The 19249-nt window shown below is 48.5% G+C and overlaps 1 protein-coding gene across 1 annotated transcript; it reads left to right on the top strand.

Annotated features, from left to right (window-relative positions):
• The first annotated feature begins 11860 nt into the window (after positions 1-11860).
• Positions 11861-15693, top strand: LOC124652582 (AP2-like ethylene-responsive transcription factor At1g16060). The gene is made up of 8 exons (XM_047191618.1): positions 11861-12223; positions 12314-12396; positions 12510-12518; positions 12679-12767; positions 13199-13272; positions 13455-13505; positions 13622-13698; positions 14769-15693. Exons 1-8 carry the CDS (start codon positions 12051-12053, stop codon positions 15386-15388), a joined length of 1176 nt encoding a protein of 391 aa, XP_047047574.1. The 5' UTR covers positions 11861-12050; the 3' UTR covers positions 15389-15693.
• The last annotated feature ends 3556 nt before the right edge of the window (positions 15694-19249 follow it).

Consider the following 19249-nt stretch of genomic DNA (forward strand, 5'->3'; position numbering starts at 1 on the left):
GTAAGTAGTAACTAGATACATCTAAATTTAGAAAAATCAAGACAACTTTCATGAGACGGAGGGAGTACATTTTTATTTTCGCGAAAACGCAAAAGCCTTGCGCTTCGATGCAGGTTATATGTAAAGTCCAAGAAAGAACCAACACCACGCCATACAACTCAACCAAGAAAAACTAATCTAAGGGAGTAGTTGACAAAGATCCTGGGCCCCCGCGTCCGCCCACTGCTGCGCCTCAGTCCTGATGTCGTTGAATAGGAAGCCACAGATGGTCACGCATTGTCGAAGATTGCAGCGTTCCTATGCTTCCATATCCCCCATGCCGTGAGCATGATCAGAGATGAGGTTCCCTTGCGTAGTTGGCGAGAGGCAGTCCGCACCACCAGCGACCACCACTCGATCACCACTCTGTGAAGTCACCCTCAACCGTGGGTAGCCCTGAGGTGGATCGAACCCACAATAGGACCTCGTACCAGATAGTCCTAGAGAAGGAACATCCGATGAGAATGTGCGCCATAGTCTCCTCAGACTGGTCGTAGAGTGGGCATCTCGCCGCATGTGGAAGATCACCACGCGCAAGCCTCTCACTCATCCAACATCTGCGCAAGCCTCTCACTCATCCAACATCTGCCAATGCAAGCCAGTCCCACGAACCAGAAATAACCGCCCCCTGGAAGAGGGTGTCATAACAGGATCGTGAAGAATACTGGGCATCCATCGTCCAACGCCAAATCATCTTGTCCGACTCCGTTGATAGTTGGACAACACTGAGTCTGCTCCACAGCTGGACATATTGTCAGAGGGCCAAAGCACTAGGCACACCAACTATGTCCGAGATCCACATGCACTCCACCAGTGCTTGCTGAACCGTGCGTTGCCTCCTCCGGCGCTTGGGGATCAACGCGTAAACTTCTAGCGCTATCTCTCTGACCGAACGACCATCCACCCATCTGTCCTCCCAGAACAGGAAAATGTCCCGTGGCCGACCACCAAGGAGGTGGAAGCAGCAAAGACATCTAGCTCTGACTTGGAGAACTGCATATCGAGCTCGCACCAAGGTCGCAGGGGTCGGTTCACATCCTCCACAGCCAGCGGAACCTTAGGCTGATAGAAGTGCGAGCAAGGTCCGGGATCCCCAAGCCACCGAACCGCAGCGAGCGGCACACCCTGGACCAGTTGACATGGTAGTGGCCACCACTAGCGTCGGCCCTGCCCGCCCACAAAATCCGCGCAGGATCTTGTTCACCTGCTTAAGTGCTTGGAGTACATTTTTATGGCTATAATGTGTCTAGCAATGATTTGCATGAGCTAATCAAGGAAATAAAAGAATTTTTTTTGACATGTTGAACATCTCTTGATTCACTTTCTCTTGCACCCTGTGGGCCCACTTGTTCAGACAGATGTAACAAATGTTGACCAAGGTGTAATATTTCGTATATCGGGCGCAAAAAACATGGAACTTATTTTTTCATACTTAAAAAGATACTCCCTCTCGTCCCTTTTAGTTGACTCAGATTTAGTATAAAATTGTAGTAAATTCAAGTCAATTAAAAGTGATCAGAAGGAGTACTACTATAATCTATGGCGCCATCGAAGAATTAGCAAAACTAATTTTGCAAGAGGATGCTCCTGCTACGATTTACTTGGTTTATGGGGAGGTACGCAAGAAATGAGAATTAACTGTACTCCCTCCGTCTATAAACAACAAAGATTTATTTAAATTCGGATATATCTATACACTAAATTAAATTGTGTTTAGATACATTCAAATTTAGATAAACTTTTGGCATCTATTTATGGAGTTAGCACCGAGATTTAGCACCCAATTTAGCTCATATTATGATAGCTGCTATGGCGCATGACACCCAGTTTAGAGCATCTCCAGCCGCGTCCCCCAAAGCGTCCCCCTAACCGCGCCGGATTGAGCGTTTGGGGGACGTGTTTTGTTCGTGCCGCGTTTGGGGGACGTCGCTCCCCAGCCGCGTCCCCCAAACGCCGCCTCCAAATGAATATTGGTGCACGAAAATAAAGGTTTTCATTCAATTTTGATTATATATTACAAAGTTTGAATGAAAACGGCTAGATTTCTTCTAAACCTAGACTACTGACCGCCCGGCGGTGCGTTCGACGGCCTCGCCCCGTCGTCGCCTCCCCTACGCCGCAGCTCCTCCCGCGCGCCTCCTCTCCTTGCGTTTGGCGGTGGCCCGACGGCTCCTTTCCCGCCGCGTGTTGATACGTCTCCAACGTATCGATAATTTCTTATATTCCATGCCATATTATTGATGATACCTACATGTTTTATGCAGACTTTATGTCATATCCGTGCATTTTCTGGAACTAACCTATTAACAAGATGCCGAAGAGCCGATTGTCTGTTCTCGCTGTTTTTGGTTTCAGAAATCCTAGTAACGAAATATTCTCGGAATTGGACGAAATCAAGACCCGGGGTCCTATTTTGCCACGAACCTTCCAGAAGACCGAAAGGGATACGAAGTGGGGCGACGAGGCGCCGCCACCATAGGGCCGCGCGGCCAGAGGGGGGCCCGCGCCGCCCTATGGTGTGGACCCCTCGTCAGCCCTCCGACTCTGCCCTTCCGCCTACTTAAAGCCTCCGTCGCGAAACCCCTGAGGCGAAAAACGACGATACGGAAAACCTTCCAGAGACGCCGCCGCCGCCAATCCAATCTCGGGGGATTCTGGAGATCTCCTCCGGTACCCTGCCGGAGAGGGAATTCATCTCCCGGAGGACTCTACACCGCCATGGTCGCCTCCGGAGTGATGAGTGAGTAGTTCACCCCTGGACTATGGGTCCATAGCAGTAGCTAGATGGTTGTCTTCTCCTCATTGTGCTTCATTGTTGGATCTTGTGAGCTGCCTAACATGATCAAGATCATCTATCCGTAATACTCTATGTTGTGTTTGTCGGGATCCGATGGATAGAGAATACCATGTTATGTTAATTATCAAGTTATTACATATGTGTTGTTTATGATCTTGCATGCTCTCCGTTATTAGTAGAGGCTCTGGCCAAGTTTTTGCTCTTAACTCCAAGAGGGAGTATTTATGCTCGATAGTGGGTTCATGCCCGCATTGACACCGGGACGAGTGGCGAAAGTTCTAAGGTTGTGTTGTCTTGTTGCCACTAGGGATAAAACATTGGCGCTATGTCCGAGGATGTAGTTGTTGATTACATTACGCACCATACTTAATGCAATTGTCTGTTGTTAGCAACTTAATACGGGAAGGGGTTCGGACGATAACCTGAAGGTGGACTTTTTAGGCATAGATGCAGTTGGATGGCGGTCTATGTACTTTGTCGTAATGCCCAATTAAATCTCACTATACTTATCATGACATGTATGTGCATTGTTATGCCCTCTCTATTTGTCAATTGCCCGACTGTAATTTGTTCACCCAACATGCTTTTATCTTATGGGAGAGACACCTCCAGTGAACTGTGGACCCCGGTCCATTCTTTAATACTGAAATACAAATCTGCTGCAATACTTGTTTTTACCGTTTTCTCTGCAAACAATCATCTTCCACACAATACGGTTAATCCTTTGTTACAGCAAGCCGGTGAGATTGACAACCTCACTCGTTTCGTTGGGGCAAAGTACTTTGGTTGTGTTGTGCAGGTTCCACGTTGGCGCCGGAATCTCCGGTGTTGCGCCGCACTACATCCCGCCGCCATCAACCTTCAACGTGCTTCTTGGCTCCTCCTGGTTCGATAAACCTTGGTTTCTTTCTGAGGGAAAACTTGCTGCTGTGCGCATCATACCTTCCTCTTGGGGTTCCCAACGAACGTGTGAAATACACGCCATCACGCGTCCTCCTCTGGCGCCGTTGCCGGGGAGATCAAGACACGCTGCAAGGGGAGTCTCCACTTCCCAATCTCTTTACTTTGTTTTTGTCTTGCTTTATTTTATTTACTACTTTGTTTGCTGCATTATATCAAAACACAAAAAAAATTAGTTGCTAGCTTTACTTTATTTACTGTCTTGTTTGCTATATCAAAAACACAAAAAAATTAGTTTACTTGCATTTACTTTATCTAGTTTTATTTACTACTGCTAAAATGGCTACCCCTGAAAATACTAAGTTGTGTGACTTCACTAGCACAAATAATAATGATTTCTTATGCACACCTATTGCTCCACCTGCTACTACAGCAGAATTCTTTGAAATTAAACCTTCTTTACTGAATCTTGTTATGCGAGAGCAATTTTCTGGTATTAGTTCTGATGATGCTGCTGCCCATCTCAATAATTTTGTTGAATTGTGTGAAATGCAAAAATATAAAGATGTAGATGGTGACATTATAAAATTAAAATTGTTTCCTTTCTCATTAAGAGGAAGAGCTAAAGATTGGTTGCTATCTCTGCCTAAGAATAGTATTGATTCATGGACTAAATGCAAGGATGCTTTTATTGGTAGATATTATCCCCCTGCTAAAATTATATCTTTGAGGAGTAGCATAATGAATTTTAAACAATTGGATAATGAACATGTTGCTCAAGCTTGGGAAAGAATGAAATCTTTGGTTAAAAATTGCCCAACCCATGGACTCGACTACTTGGATGATCATCCAAACCTTCTATGCAGGACTAAATTTTTCTTCGCGGAATTTATTGGATTCAGCTGCTGGAGGTACCTTTATGTCCATCACTCTTGGTGAAGCAACAAAGCTCCTTGATAATATGATGGTTAATTACTCTGAATGGCACACGGAAAGAGCTCCACAAGGTAAGAAGGTAAATTCTGTTGAAGAATCCTCTTCCTTGAATGATAAGGTTGATGCTATTATGTCTATGCTTGCGAATGATAGGAATAATGTTGATCCTAATAATGTTCCGTTAGCTTCATTGGTTGCCCAAGAAGAACATGTTGATGTAAACTTCATTAAAAATAATAATTTCAACAACAATGCTTATCGGAACAATTCTAGTAACAACTATAGGCCATATCCTTATAATAATGGTAACGGCTATGCTAATTCTTATGGGAATTCTTACAACAATAATAGGAATACACCCCCTGGACTTGAAGCTATGCTTAAAGAATTTATTAGTACACAAACTGCCTTTAACAAATCTGTTGAGGAAAAGCTCAATAAAATTGATATTCTTGCTTCTAGAGTTGATAGTCTTGCCTCTGATGTTGATCTTTTGAAATCGAAAGTTATGCCTAATAGGGATATTGAAAATAAAATTGTTACTACAGCAAATGCCATCCAAGTTATAATTAATGAGAATATAAGATTAATGGCTGAACTGCGTGCTAGGTGGGATAGAGAAGAAAATAAAAAACTAGCTAAAGAGGAAAATGTAGCTAAAGTTTGGACTATTACCACCACTAGCAATGATAATGATTCACATGTTGCTGCACCTCCTACTATCAATGGTAAAATAATTGGTGTTGGCAATGCTTCTACTCCTAGTGCAAAGCGCGCAAAATTACCTGAAACTGCTAAAACTGCTGAAACTGCTCTGTGATAAAGCTGCTGAAATTTTTTCCAACCTTGGGGATGATAATCCCATTGCTTTAGATTGTAATGATTTAGATTTTGATGATTGCCACATCTCTGAAGTTATAAAGTTCTTACAAAAACTTGCTAAGAGTCCCAATGCTAGCGCTGTAAACTTGGCTTTCACAAAACATATTACAAATGCTCTCATAAAAGCTAGAGAAGAGAAACTAAAACTTAAAACTTCTATTCCTAGAAAGCTAGAGGATGGTTGGGAGCCCATTATTAAAATGAGAGTCAAAGATTTTGATTGTAATGGTTTATGTGATCTTGGTGCAAGTATTTCTGTTATGCCTAAAAAAGTCTATGATATGCTTGACTTGCCACTATTGAAAAACTGTTATCTGGATGTTAATCTCGCTGATAATGCTAAAAAGAAACCTTTGGGGAGAGTTGATAATGTTCATATTATGGTTAACAATAACCTTGTCCCCGTTGATTTTGTTGTCTTGGATATTGAATGCAATGCATCTTGCCTCATTATATTGGGAAGACCTTTTCTTCGAACCGTTGGTGCTACTATTAATATGAAGGAAGGTAATATTAAATATCAATTCCCTCTCAAGAAAGGTATGGAACACTTCCCTAGAAAGAGAATAAAGTTACCTTATGATTCTATTATTAGAACAAATTATGATGTTGATGCTTCGTCTCTTGATGTTACTTGATATACACTTTCTACGCCTAGCTGAAAGGCGTTAAAGAAAAGCGCTTATGGGAGACAACCCATGTTTTTACTACAGTATTTTTGTTTTATATTTGAGTCTTGGAAGTTGTTTACTACTGTAGCAACCTCTCCTTATCTTAGTTTTATGTTTTGTTGTGCCAAGTAAAGTCTTTGATAGTAAAGTAAGTACTAGATTTGGATTACTGCGCAGTTCCAGATTTCTTTGCTGTCACGAATCTGGGTCTACCTCCCTGTAGGTAGCTCAGAAAATTAAGCCAATTTACGTGAGTGATCCTCAGATATGTACGCAACTTTCATTCAATTTGGGCATTTTCATTTGAGCAAGTCTGGTGGCCTAATAAAATCCATATTTACGGACTGTTCTGTTTTGACAGATTCTGCCTTTTATTTTGCATTGCCTCTTTTGCTATGTTGGATGAATTTCTTTGATCCATTAATGTCCAGTAGCTTTATGCAATGTCCAGAAGTGTTAAGAATGATTGTGTCACCTCTGAACATGTTAATTTTTATTGTGCACTAACCCTCTAATGAGTTATTTCGAGTTTGGTGTGGAGGAAGTTTTCAAGGATCAAGAGAGGAGTATGATGCAATATGATCAAGGAGAGTGAAAGCTCTAAGCTTGTGGATGCCCCGGTGGTTCACCCCTGCATATTCTAAGAAGACTCAAGCGTCTAAGCTTGGGGATGCCCAAGGCATCCCCTTCTTCATCGACAACATTATCAGGTTCCTCCCCTGAAACTATATTTTTATTCCGTCACATCTTATGCACTTTGCTTGGAGCGTCGGTTTGTTTTTGTTTTTGTTTTTTTTTTGAATAAAATGGATCCTAGCATTCACTTTATGGGAGAGAGACACGCTCCGCTGTAGCATATGGACAAGTATGTCCTTAGGCTCTACTCATAGTATTCATGGCGAAGTTTCTTCTTCGTTAAATTGTTATATGGTTGGAATTGGAAAATACTACATGTAGTAACTCTAAAAATGTCTTGGATAATTTGATACTTGGCAATTGTTGTGCTCATGTTTAAGCTCTTGCATCATATACTTTGCACCCATTAATGAAGAAACACTTAGAGCTTGCTAATTTGGTTTGCATATTTGATTTCTCTAGAGTCTAGATAATATCTAGTATTGAGTTTTGAACAACAAGGAAGACGGTGTAGAGTCTTATAATGTTTACAATATGTCTTTTATGTGAGTTTTGCTGCACCGTTCATCCTTGTGTTTGTTTCAAATAACCTTGCTAGCCTAAACCTTGTATCGAGAGGGAATACTTCTCATGCATCCAAAATCCTTGAGCCAACCACTATGCCATTTGTGTCCACCATACCTACCTACTACATGGTATTTATCCGCCATTCCAAAGTAAATTGCTTGAGTGATACCTTTAAAATTCCATCATTCACCTTTGCAATATATAGCTCATGGGACAAATAGCTTTAAAACTATTGTGGTATTGAATATGTACTTATGCACTTTATCTCTTATTAAGTTGCTTGTTGTGCGATAACCATGCTTCGGGGACGCCATCAACTATTCTTTGTTGAATATCATGTGAGTTGCTATGCATGTCCGTCTTGTCCGAAGTAAGAGAGATCTACCACCTTAATGGTTGGAGCATACATATTGTTAGAGAAGAACATTGGGCCGCTAACTAAAGCCATGATTCATGGTGGAAGTTTCAGTTTTGGACATATATCCTCAATCTCATATGAGAATAATAATTGTTGCCACATGCTTATGCATTAAAGAGGAGTCCATTATCTCGTTGTTCATGTTGTCCCGGTATGGATGTCTAAGTTGAGAATAATCAAAAGCGAGAAATCCAAAATGCGAGCTTTCTCCTTAGACCTTTGTACAGGCGGCATGGAGGTACCCCATTATGACACTTGGTTAAAACATGTGTATTGCAAAGATCCGGTAGTCCAAGCTAATTAGGACAAGGTGCGGGCACTATTAGTATACTATGCATGAGGCTTGCAACTTGTAAGATATAACTTTCATAACTCATATGCTTTATTACTACCGTTGACAAAATTGTTTCATGTTTTCAAAATAAAAGCTCTAGCACAAATATAGCAATCGATGCTTTCCTCTTTGAAGGACCATTCTTTTTACTTTTATGTTGAGTCAGTTCACCTACCTCTCTCCACCTCAAGAAGCAAACACTTGTGTGAACTGTGCATTGATTCCTACATACTTGCATATTGCACTTGTTATACTACTCTATTTTGACAATTATCCATGAGATTTACATGTTACAAGTTGAAAGCAACCGCTGAAACTTAATCTTCCTTTGTGTTGCTTCAATACCTTTACTTTGATTTATTGCTTTATGAGTTAACTCTTATGCAAGACTTATTGATGCTTGTCTTGAAGTACTATTCATGAAAAGTCTTTGCTTTATGATTCACTTGTTTACTCATGTCATTACCATTGTTTTGATCGTTGCATTCATTACATATGTTTACAAATAGTATGATCAAGGTTATGATGGCATGTCACTTCAGAAATTATCTTTTGTTATCGTTTTACTCGCTCGGGACGAGCAGAACTAAGCTTGGGGATGCTGATACGTCTCCAACGTATCGATAATTTCTTATATTCCATGCCATATTATTGATGATACCTACATGTTTTATGCACACTTTATGTCATATTCGTGCATTTTCTGGAACTAACCTATTAACAAGATGCCGAAGAGCCAGTTCTTGTTTTCTGCTGTTTTTGGTTTCAGAAATCCTAATAACGAAATATTCTCGGAATTGGACGAAATCAAGACCCAGGGTCCTATTTTGCCACGAACCTTCCAGAAGACCGAAAGGGATACGAAGTGGGGCGACGAGGCGCCGCCACCATAGGGCCGCGCGGCCGGAGGGGGCCCGCGCCGCCCTATGGTGTGGGCCCCTCGTCGGCCCTCCGACTCGCCCTTCCGCCTACTTAAAGCCTCCGTCGCGAAACCCCCGAGGCGAAAAACGACGATACGGAAAACCTTCCCGGAGACGCCGCCGCCGCCAATCCCATCTCGGGGGATTCCGGAGATCTCCTCCGGCACCCTGCCGGAGAGGGGATTCATCTCCCGGAGGACTCTACACCGCCATGGTCGCCTCCGGAGTGATGAGTGAGTAGTTCACCCCTGGACTATGGGTCCATAGCAGTAGCTAGATGGTTGTCTTCTCCTCATTGTGCTTCATTGTTGGATCTTGTGAGCTGCCTAACATGATCAAGATCATCTATCCGTAATACTCTATGTTGTGTTTGTCGGGATCCGATGGATAGAGAATACCATGTTATGTTAATTATCAAGTTATTACATATGTGTTGTTTATGATCTTGCATGCTCTCCGTTATTAGTAGAGGCTCGGCCAAGTTTTTGCTCTTAACTCCAAGAGGGAGTATTTATGCTCGATAGTGGGTTCATGCCCGCATTGACACCTGGGACGAGTGACGAAAAGTTCTAAGGTTGTGTTGTCTTGTTGCCACTAGGGATAAAACATTGGCGCTATGTTCGAGGATGTAGTTGTTGATTACATTACGCACCATACTTAATGCAATTGTCCGTTGTTAGCAACTTAATACTCGGAGGGGTTCGGACGATAACCTGAAGGTGGAATTTTTAGGCATAGATGCAGTTGGATGGCGGTCTATGTACTTTGTCGTAATGCCCAATTAAATCTCACTATACTTATCATGACATGTATGTGTTATGCCCTCTCTATTTGTCAATTGCCCGACTGTAATTTGTTCACCCAACATGCTTTTATCTTATGGGAGAGACACCTCTAGTGAACTGTGGACCCCGGTCCATTCTTTAATACTGAAATACAAATCTGCTCGCAATACTTGTTTTTACTGTTTTCTCTCGCAAACAATCATCTTCCACACAATACGGTTAATCCTTTGTTACAGCAAGCCGGTGAGATTGACAACCTCACTGTTTCGTTGGGGCAAAGTACTTTGGTTGTGTTGTGCAGGTTTCACGTTGGCGCCGGAATCTCTGGTGTTGCGCCGCACTACATCCCGCCGCCATCAACCTTCAACGTGCTTCTTGGCTCCTCCTGGTTCGATAAACCTTGGTTTCTTTCTGAGGGAAAATTTGCTGCTGTGCGCATCATACCTTCCTCTTGGGGTTTCCAACGAACGTGTGAAATACACGCCATCACGCGTCCTCCTCCATCCTCCCCTGCCGCGCCGCCTGGAGGGAGAGCTCGACGGCGCGTAGAATCTGCGCCTCTTCGCGGGCACGGGCGTCGTCCTGGAGCTTCTTCTCCGACTCGAAGGACTCGACGAGCGCGCGGCCGCCGATCGGCCGTCTCGTCCGGGTGCGGCCCGTCGTCGTCGGACCACTCGAACTCGATGTCGTCGTCGTCCTCCACCTCGGTCTCCTCCGCCTCGGCCTCCTCCTCCTCCATTGGCGCATCGTCCTCCACATCTGTTGGCGCCTCCATCATCGCCGCCGCCAACACGTCGGCCTCCGCCGCCAACTGGTCCGCCCGCCTCCCCCAGATCGCCGCCAGCGCCGCCTCCCGCTGTCGACGCTCCTCCGCCGCCAGCTGCTGCTGGCGCTCGATCGACTCCCGCCGCCGGCGCTCGTCAGCCCACCGCTGCTCTATCTCCTCCCGGTACCGGCACCATCGCGCCTCTTGTCCCGTCGAGGCGTCAGACGCCGCAACGGTGTCGCACTGCTGCTCGTGCCACGCTGCTGCCGCCGCGGCCTCGCCAGCAATGGGGCCATGGGCGCAGAACGCCGCTAGATCCGCCGCCTGCGCCGCCTCCCGCTGCTGGCGGACTCGTCGCTGCATTGCCTCCCGCCGCCGGCCGACGGTGTGCACGCCATCGCTCTTCCCGGGCCGCTGCTGAGGGGTCGGTGTCGACCTGCGTTTCCGGGACTGCAAGTGGAGGAGACGACGGTGGAGGGAAGTGGCCAGCGCCGGGGCGGTTCGCCATTGCCACTGGTGGTGGAGGAGACGACGGTGGAGCGACGAGGGCTGTGTTTGTTGCCGGCGGGGTGTGGTGAGCCGGGAGTCCTTTTATAGACGCTGGCGTCGGGAAGAAAGCGCGGGAACAGACGAGAAGAGGCGGGAAGATCGCGCGGGAACGGGCGGTGGCGTGCTACGCCGGCGACGCGTGGAGGCTGTGCAACACCGACGAGACGTCTCGCCTGCCCCTCCGTCGCCATCAAGGCAAAGATGCCGCCGTGTGTCACTGCGTGCGAATAACTTCCGTCGCGAGGTAGGCGACGGTTAGGTTAACATTAACTGTGTCGCTGACGGGTCGGCCCCGCCACTCCCCGCCTCGCTTTTCGTTGTGTCCGGCGTGCCCGGTGCGTCCCCTGTGGGACGGGGACGAGCTCGGGGCGCCGGACACCATATCGGGACGCGCCGGACAAAAATGGACTTTGGGGGACGCGGCTGGAACGTTTTTTTGATCCGGCGCGCCCAAATTCTTTTAGGGGACGCTTTGGGGGACGCCGGCTGGAGATGCTCCTAGCACCGAGATTTTGGGGCAACACTTGCACTAGCAGACCCTCAGAAGTAGCTAGCGACAAGCGGCCGCTCTGCGACGGCCAATCAGATCAGCAGCAAGATTTTCCCTTTCTGTCTATACGGTCTAGAGGGAGAAGCCAAGCGGAGCGCCGGCAGATAAATCTCCATCTCTCTCTTCCTCCCCTGCGCTCACTTGGCGGCTGCCCTGCGCTCCAAAATTCGCCAACCAATTCCGCTGCCGCCCATCACCACCTCCACCTCCCTCCGCGCTTCTTTAAAACGCCCCTGCCACCATAGTTGGCCACCCAACACCTCTTCCCTCCTCCTCCCCACCCCGACGCAGAGCAGCACAATGGCCAAGCCCCGCAAGAACTCCGCCGCCGCCGCCGCCGCGGTCACCGTTACCACAAACGCGGCCGCCGACGCCGCGACGGACGTGCGCGCGAAGCCCAAGAAGCGCACGCGCAAGAGCGTGCCGCGCGAGTCCCCCTCCCAGCGCAGCTCCATCCACCGCGGCGTCACACGGTAATCAATCGATCGATCAATCAATCTAGGTTTCGCCGACGAACCCTGCTGAGCCGCAACGAATTAACCACTGTAAATCTTGGATCGCAGGCACCGGTGGACGGGGCGGTTCGAGGCGCACCTGTGGGACAAGAACAGCTGGAACGAGTCCCAGAACAAGAAGGGCAAGCAAGGTGATTAATCCCTCCCAAAAAAATTATCCTTGTCCACCATTGACTGATAGTTAATCACCCCACAGCTTTCCTAATATTTCCCCCTGTCTGTTTGTTCTTGTTGGTGCATGCAGTTTACCTCGGTGAGGCTCCCGAGTCACGGCCTTGGCATGGGACGTCCGTCCGGCCGGGCTGATCTAGCTCTACTCCATTATTGCCACTTCCAAACCCGCAAAAAAAAAAAAACAGAAGGAATTACTTAGCCGACTAACTAATCACCTCCCGGTATCGTTGATGCTGCAGGAGCGTATGACGAGGAGGAGGCAGCGGCCCGGGCGTACGACCTGGCGGCATTGAAGTACTGGGGACCCGACACCATCCTCAACTTCCCGGTAGGGTACCGCTGTACACTGTACCGCACAAAATTTACTCGTTGCACATTCTACTCCAGCAGTACTGAAACTGCTACTAGTTAGAAGCAACTACCAAAAAAAACCCAAGTCGTCTTCCTTTCTGGACAAAATGAAAAAGAACATTATTAGAGTCCCTTGATCGTGCGGTCTATTGCCGTCACTGTCATCAGCAGAGAAAAATTCTACCGTCGTTTTGCGGTAGGGCGTGGGTTTAATATAAGAAGTTGATGTTTATGTTTTGGACAAACTTCAGCTATCTGTTGTTCAGTTACGGTTCGATGGTTCTTGCATGTTATTTCTCGGCAGTAAGTTTAGCTGCACATTTTTCAAGACTCGACGATGTTTCTACATTCTTATTGTCATTTCAGCGCCTATTTTTTAACGTCTGTTGTATCTTAATTCATCCGCAGCTATCCGTGTATGAAGAGGAGTTGAAAGAAATGGAGGGGCAGTCCAGGGAAGAGTATATTGGGTCCCTAAGGAGGTGAGTAATCCTCAAACAAAACAACTGTTTCTAAAAGATCACACTCCTTTGAGTTTTTTTATGTCAGAAAATCCATGATGAGACTTGAACAAAATTTATGTTCCTGAACTTTAAGCTAGCAATATTTAGCAAACTCATATTCGCCAAAAATATTTGACTTACACATGGTTTATTATTCATAGGAAAAGCAGTGGTTTCTCAAGAGGAGTCTCCAAGTACCGCGGTGTAGCTAGGTAATCTTCTTGAATAATTCAAATTTTCTTCACTACAAACTGTATTTTAAACCACATAATAGGAACCTGATTTGAAACAAAACAAAAACTCACATATATGAATTCATTCTCGGCAGGCATCATCACAACGGGAGATGGGAGGCTCGGATCGGGCGTGTTTTCGGCAACAAGTATCTCTACCTGGGCACTTACGGTATGTTAAAATTTCTTTAATGAAATTATTTTTATCAAAGCCGAAAAATACTAGTACCGGATCAGAACTTGATTAATCCTCTTCTGCTAGTCCTCTCTTCTCTACCCACCGCCTGAACTTGTGAAGTACTTCCAACTTATTATATGATCAACCATGAGGGAAAATGATAGCAGAACAAAACAAACCAGCAACCAAGTGCAACAAGATCAACCATAGAAAAACTGCAGTTACATTAGTCCAATCACATGTTTGACGGGATAAACTCGTGCACCAGGCGATTGAAATGGCTGCTAGGCCTGTCTTTCACGGCTGCTAATCAGTAGACTATACTGCTGTAGAGTGCAGTTTTCTCTCGGGAGTCAATTCCGAATTCCCTATCAGAGTACGTACGCCCTCTGTGCCGGCCTACCAAAGAGGCTGCTGGTGCAAGGAGCTGAGGCGTGTTTGCCTTTTGTAACCCACAAGTTCCATGTGAATATCGTGTGAAATGCTATCTCCAAATGCGATCTTGGAATTGGCAAAATCGCAACACCTGCACGGAATCAAGGCCCTGGTACATGGCCATGAAAGTTCAGTAAAATTCTGGGTTGTCGATCGATGTCTCCCCACAGTTTGAATCTGCATAGTGAACTTCTCAATGAATTATGAGGATGATCTGGACCCAAGTGGTCGAGCTAGCAATGGTAGTAACTGAGGTCCTTCGTACCATTCCTCTCAGCAATTACAATTCTAGTTAGTTGGGGATTAGATGCCAAACAGCACTAACTTCCAACAGTCTCCCATACTGCACCAGTTCAAGGCTACGCACCATTAACCCAAGGATTAGCACGGTTGACACGACGATAGAACGAAAGCAGGCACGATTGGACGTCTTCCTGATTTTCTGTCCTTCCTCACAAACACACACAGATGCAGTTGCACTTGCACCAAGTAATGATAGTGATGGAGGCATCAGTGAGGCACGGCATGAACAGTTATATCATCTTTCAACGAAAAACTGTGTCGTTTAAGCGACCGTTTGTCTTCATTGTTGCTTAATTATATTACTAAACGTGCTGTTGTGACCGCAGCGACGCAGGAGGAGGCGGCGATGGCGTACGACATGGCGGCGATCGAGTACCGTGGCCTCAACGCCGTGACCAACTTCGACCTCAGCCGGTACATCAAGTGGCTCCGCCCTGGCGGCGGCGTCGACGCGGCGATCGCCGGCCGGAACCCACACCCGATGCTGGCCAGCCTAACTGCGGCGCAGGAGCTGCCGCCGACCGACCTGGATGGCATGGTGTTCCCGCCTGAGCTCCACCAGTGCATGGAAGACGGCATGGCGGCTGCAGCGGCAGCAGCCGCGCAGTTCGCGCTGCCGGCGATGGCATCGACGCTCGGCCACACCCCGACCACGTCTGCGCTGAGCCTGCTGCTGCAGTCCCCCAAGTTCAAGGAGATGATAGAGCGCACGTCGGCCGCGGAGAGCAGCACGACCACGTCCTCCTCGTCCATGTCCACGCCGCCGCGGCCGCCGCCGCAGGTGGCCAAGGACGAGAGCGCCTCGCCGCAGTGCAGCTTCCCGGAGGACATACAGACCTTCTTCGGGTGCGACGACGGCGTGGGCTACACCGACGTGGACGGCCTCTTCTTCGGGGACCTGTCCGCCTACGCGTCGCCAGCGTTCCAGTTCGAGCTGGACTTGTGATCGCACCCATCATCATTAATTGATTTCCTCCAATCTGGTTGGAGAATTTTGTCAATAGGAGAATCAAAAGGAGAAGCAGGCAGAGAACAGAAGCATGAGGACAGACAGACAGACAGGGCAAGAAGATAACACAGAATCGTTGCAGTGCTAGTAGTGAGGACTAAGAATTATTTACACATTGTTTTTTTTCCTTCCCTTGGTATTATCTAGAGAGTAAGGAAGAGAGATTGTTTGATTTGTTCCGTGGATCCATGGACCATGGCAGTAAGAATAAGGAGCTAATATATACATACATATATTTACATGATCAAGAAAGATTACAGCAGTACTTTCTGAACTCCATGATCCGGTTCCTGAGCAAGTACGTACGACGGTCTCTGGAAACATTACAGCGTCGGAGCTGCAGGTTAATCACACGCAAGTACGCACGCGGCTTCAAGCTGTTTATGAACAGAGGGCATTTGCTCATCATGTGCCAACATCATGGTTGGTTCTGTCAGTGCAGCGGCGACCACGGCATCAATGTGCTTGATGTGGATCTCAGGAAACAGGGAATGTGTTGGCTGTGGATCTCTGGGAACAGGGGATGCGTTCGCTGTCAGGTCAGAGGAGAAGAAGTCGCAGCTGGAATGGTCATTGCCTCACTGGGCTTCTGACAGATCGCCGTGGCATATGAGCCATTGACACTTACTCGTTTCTGAACGACAGAGCGGCCGGTGGCCCTGCTTACCGGACATGGACGGACGTCCGGCCAGCCGGCGCAATGCCGGCGTATAGACGGCGCTGCAAGGACGACGGCGACGTGTTGGCCGCTAGGAAGATGCTGCAGGAGAGCAGATGGTTGCGTTTCGAGGACATCGTCTCTTTGTCAGTACCCTGTTGGTGCTTGCGCCGCCGCACGGTTGCTTCGGCGGCTTAAGGACTCACGGTTGTTTGTACTCTGCTGGTCTTGTCTCCACTGCTGCGTACGTGGGTGTGGTGGCGGAGGTAGCGAAGCAGAGAGAGAGAGAGTACTGGCGGCGTCGTGGTCTCCTTTCGCGTTGGCAACGAACGTACTTGCCAAAGAACGAGCTACAACGGGCCGAATGGGTCGTTTCTCGCGCGTTGGAGTGGGGTTGGCTGGGCAAGCCTCTGCTCCTCGAGAAATCCTATCCTTGAACAGTGTTTGGGCCAGGCCCATTACCAGCGGCGGCGAACGGAGAAGTGGAAGACGAGGTGCTAGCGGCGACAACATGCTAGAGACGGTGTTAGAACTTGGCTGTGACTTGACGACAATGATGGCATCGACGATGAAGGCAAGGAAAATGCCCCACCATACCCGGTAACGAAGCGGCTATCGCAGCTGCGCATGTGAAGCTGAGGAATACACTTAGGCAGTGTTTGGTTGCACGGAATTGGAGCTCGGAATTGGAATTGAGGTCCAAAAAGGCCAATTCGGTTGTTTGGTTGCGCTTGGAATTGGGCCGTGGAATTCGGAGGCCAATTCCGAGGTCCAGCCCCGCTAGTGTAATTTTCTGCCCCGCCAATTCAGAGGTCCAGACCTCTGAATTGGCTCGGAATTGGCTCGGGCCACCCGCCGCCACCCGCCACCGCCCGCCGCCCGCCGCCACCCGCCACCTCCCGCTGCCCGCCGCCGCTGGGCCACCCACCACCGCCCGCCGCCCGCCGCCACCCGCCGCCGCCCACCGACGTCGCCCGCCGCCACCCACCACCGCTCGCCGCCGCCGCCGCCGTTGGGCCACCCGCCGCCACCCGCCACCTCCCGCCGCCGCCGCCACCGGGCCACCCGCCACCCGCCGCCACCCGCCGCCGCCACCCACCATCGCTCGCCGCCCGCCGCCACCCACCACCGCCGTCGCCCGTCGCCACCCACCACCGCTCGCCGCCGCCCGTAGCCGCTGGGCCACCCGCCACCCGCCGCCGCCTGCCACCCACCGCCACCCGCCGACGCCTGCCGCCACCGCCCGCCGCCACTCGCTGCCGGGCCACCTCCCGCCGCCCGGGTCTTTTTATATGTTATTATGTGAAAAATAAATATCATTCTAATATATATGTGTATATTTCATTCATATTACAAATGTTTATATTGTTCAAAGTTAAAAAAACATTCAATTCCACACAATGTGCATCCAAACAGGTTTTAGAATTCCATTGGTCTTTTGATTCTGCAAACGAATACCATGCGCATCCAAACAGGTTTTATGGTATTCCATTGAAATCGTTGATTTGGTTTTCCATTGCCAATTGAATTCAGAGTTGAATTCTGTGCAACCAAACACTGCCTTAGCTAGGGCCTAGGGGGGAGGGTCAGGTGTTGGGGTTCACTGAAGATGAAAGGGGATTAGAGGGAGGTCGGGGCGGGTGCCAGAAGAAGACGGCCTGGCCGGTGGCGGCGGTATGGAGGTGCAATGGCCGCATGTTTAAAAGACGACGGTGCCATGGTGGGCTCGGTCCATACCATCCTCTTTCATGCATATGTGGCTCGCGAAACAGTCACATAAATAGTTATATATAAGTTCTCGTACGTCTCCACATCTTCAATGATGACGGTCATGTTACTCATTTCCAAAAATCCAAAGCTACAACCACTAGTAGAATGCCCGTGCGTTGCTACGGAATAACAAAAATTATTGACATGTTGATCAAATAATATTTTAGAAATGTGTGACAAACATGAGTACATGCGAGTACATGTGGTTTCCATTCGAACCTCCATCACCGACACCACTCTCTTCTTCCTCCGCCGACCCTTATCTGCCCGTGCAGGACCCTAGATACGTCAGGAACTCGTTCTTCCGTTGTGCACCAATCCTGCCAGCAGTTTCCCTCTCTGCCTTGCTTCTCCAGGTTTCATTGTTGCAACCCAACTCCACCTCACTCTCCCATAGTTCGTTGTTGCAACCGTCAAGCTCGAAGGAATCCTCATCCCCTCACAATTTTTCATTAGTGAATAGTGATTGTTCAAGTGATCCATGTTAGAGATATATTTGGTATACGTACAGTTTAGGTAGTCTAGGATAGAGATAGATCTTGTGTCTTGTCTTGCACTCCAAGATGATCCCTGTACGCCTATATATACTCGCCCATGAGGCTCAATAATACATCCAACATATTCCGCAATCTCTCATCCCTCTCTATCCTTCTACATGGTATCAGAGCGGCACGCTCCTTGACCTAGCCGCCGCAAGGTTTCCGCGCCGCGCTGCCCCCGGGGAGATCTATCTCCATGATCTACTCCGGGGGCCGCGCAATCCGTATGAGGGTTCGTCCGCCGATCTGTTGATCCGCTGCCCTCGAGTCTTTTTTTCCAATCCGCAGATTGGTTTTCTTTTTGCGCCGCCGGTCGCTCGACCGGCGTTTTCTTTCTGGTTTTACCGATCATAGATCGGATTGAGTCGCCCATCGCCGTCGTCCTCTTGCGCCTCTACTCCGACAACGGCATCGACCTGCACCGGCCATCAACCGCACGGCACAGCCGCACGCACCGCACACGGGGCGCCCCTACGTGCGACGCAGCAGGCTGTTTCGCCTGCACGGTCTCCATCGCCGGTTCGTCTTCGCCGTCATCGCCAAGGACATCACCGACAACGTCGCCAACGACTCCGATCTGCGGCGCGTCGTCCACGCCATGGCACGTGTAGCGCCACCGTCGGTCTTATCAACCGACCCCGCACACGTCTACGCCAAGCACGTCCCCGAGCACGCGCCTACCACCGATCGAGCATCGGGTTGCCGCTGCGTCGCCCCTTCGGGTCGCAGCGCCACCGCCTTTGGTCCACGCTGCTAGCCAACGACGCGCCTTCTGAGGCGCGTACGTCGCTGGTGGCATCCCGCCGCTGCACCGACTTGCACCCTGCAGCT

This window comes from Lolium rigidum, chromosome 5, assembly GCF_022539505.1.
Source record: "Lolium rigidum isolate FL_2022 chromosome 5, APGP_CSIRO_Lrig_0.1, whole genome shotgun sequence".
Taxonomy (NCBI): Eukaryota; Viridiplantae; Streptophyta; class Magnoliopsida; order Poales; family Poaceae; genus Lolium; species Lolium rigidum.

Excerpts from the sequence above, each read along its gene's own strand:
- LOC124652582 (XM_047191618.1), top strand. The coding sequence starts at position 12,051 with ATGGCCAAGCCCCGCAAGAACTCCGCCGCCGCCGCCGCCGCGGTCACC. Across the intron at positions 13,506-13,621 it reads AAGTACCGCGGTGTAGCTAG|GCATCATCACAACGGGAGAT; the intron begins GTAATCTTCTTG and ends CATTCTCGGCAG. Across the intron at positions 13,699-14,768 it reads TCTCTACCTGGGCACTTACG|CGACGCAGGAGGAGGCGGCG; the intron begins GTATGTTAAAAT and ends TTGTGACCGCAG.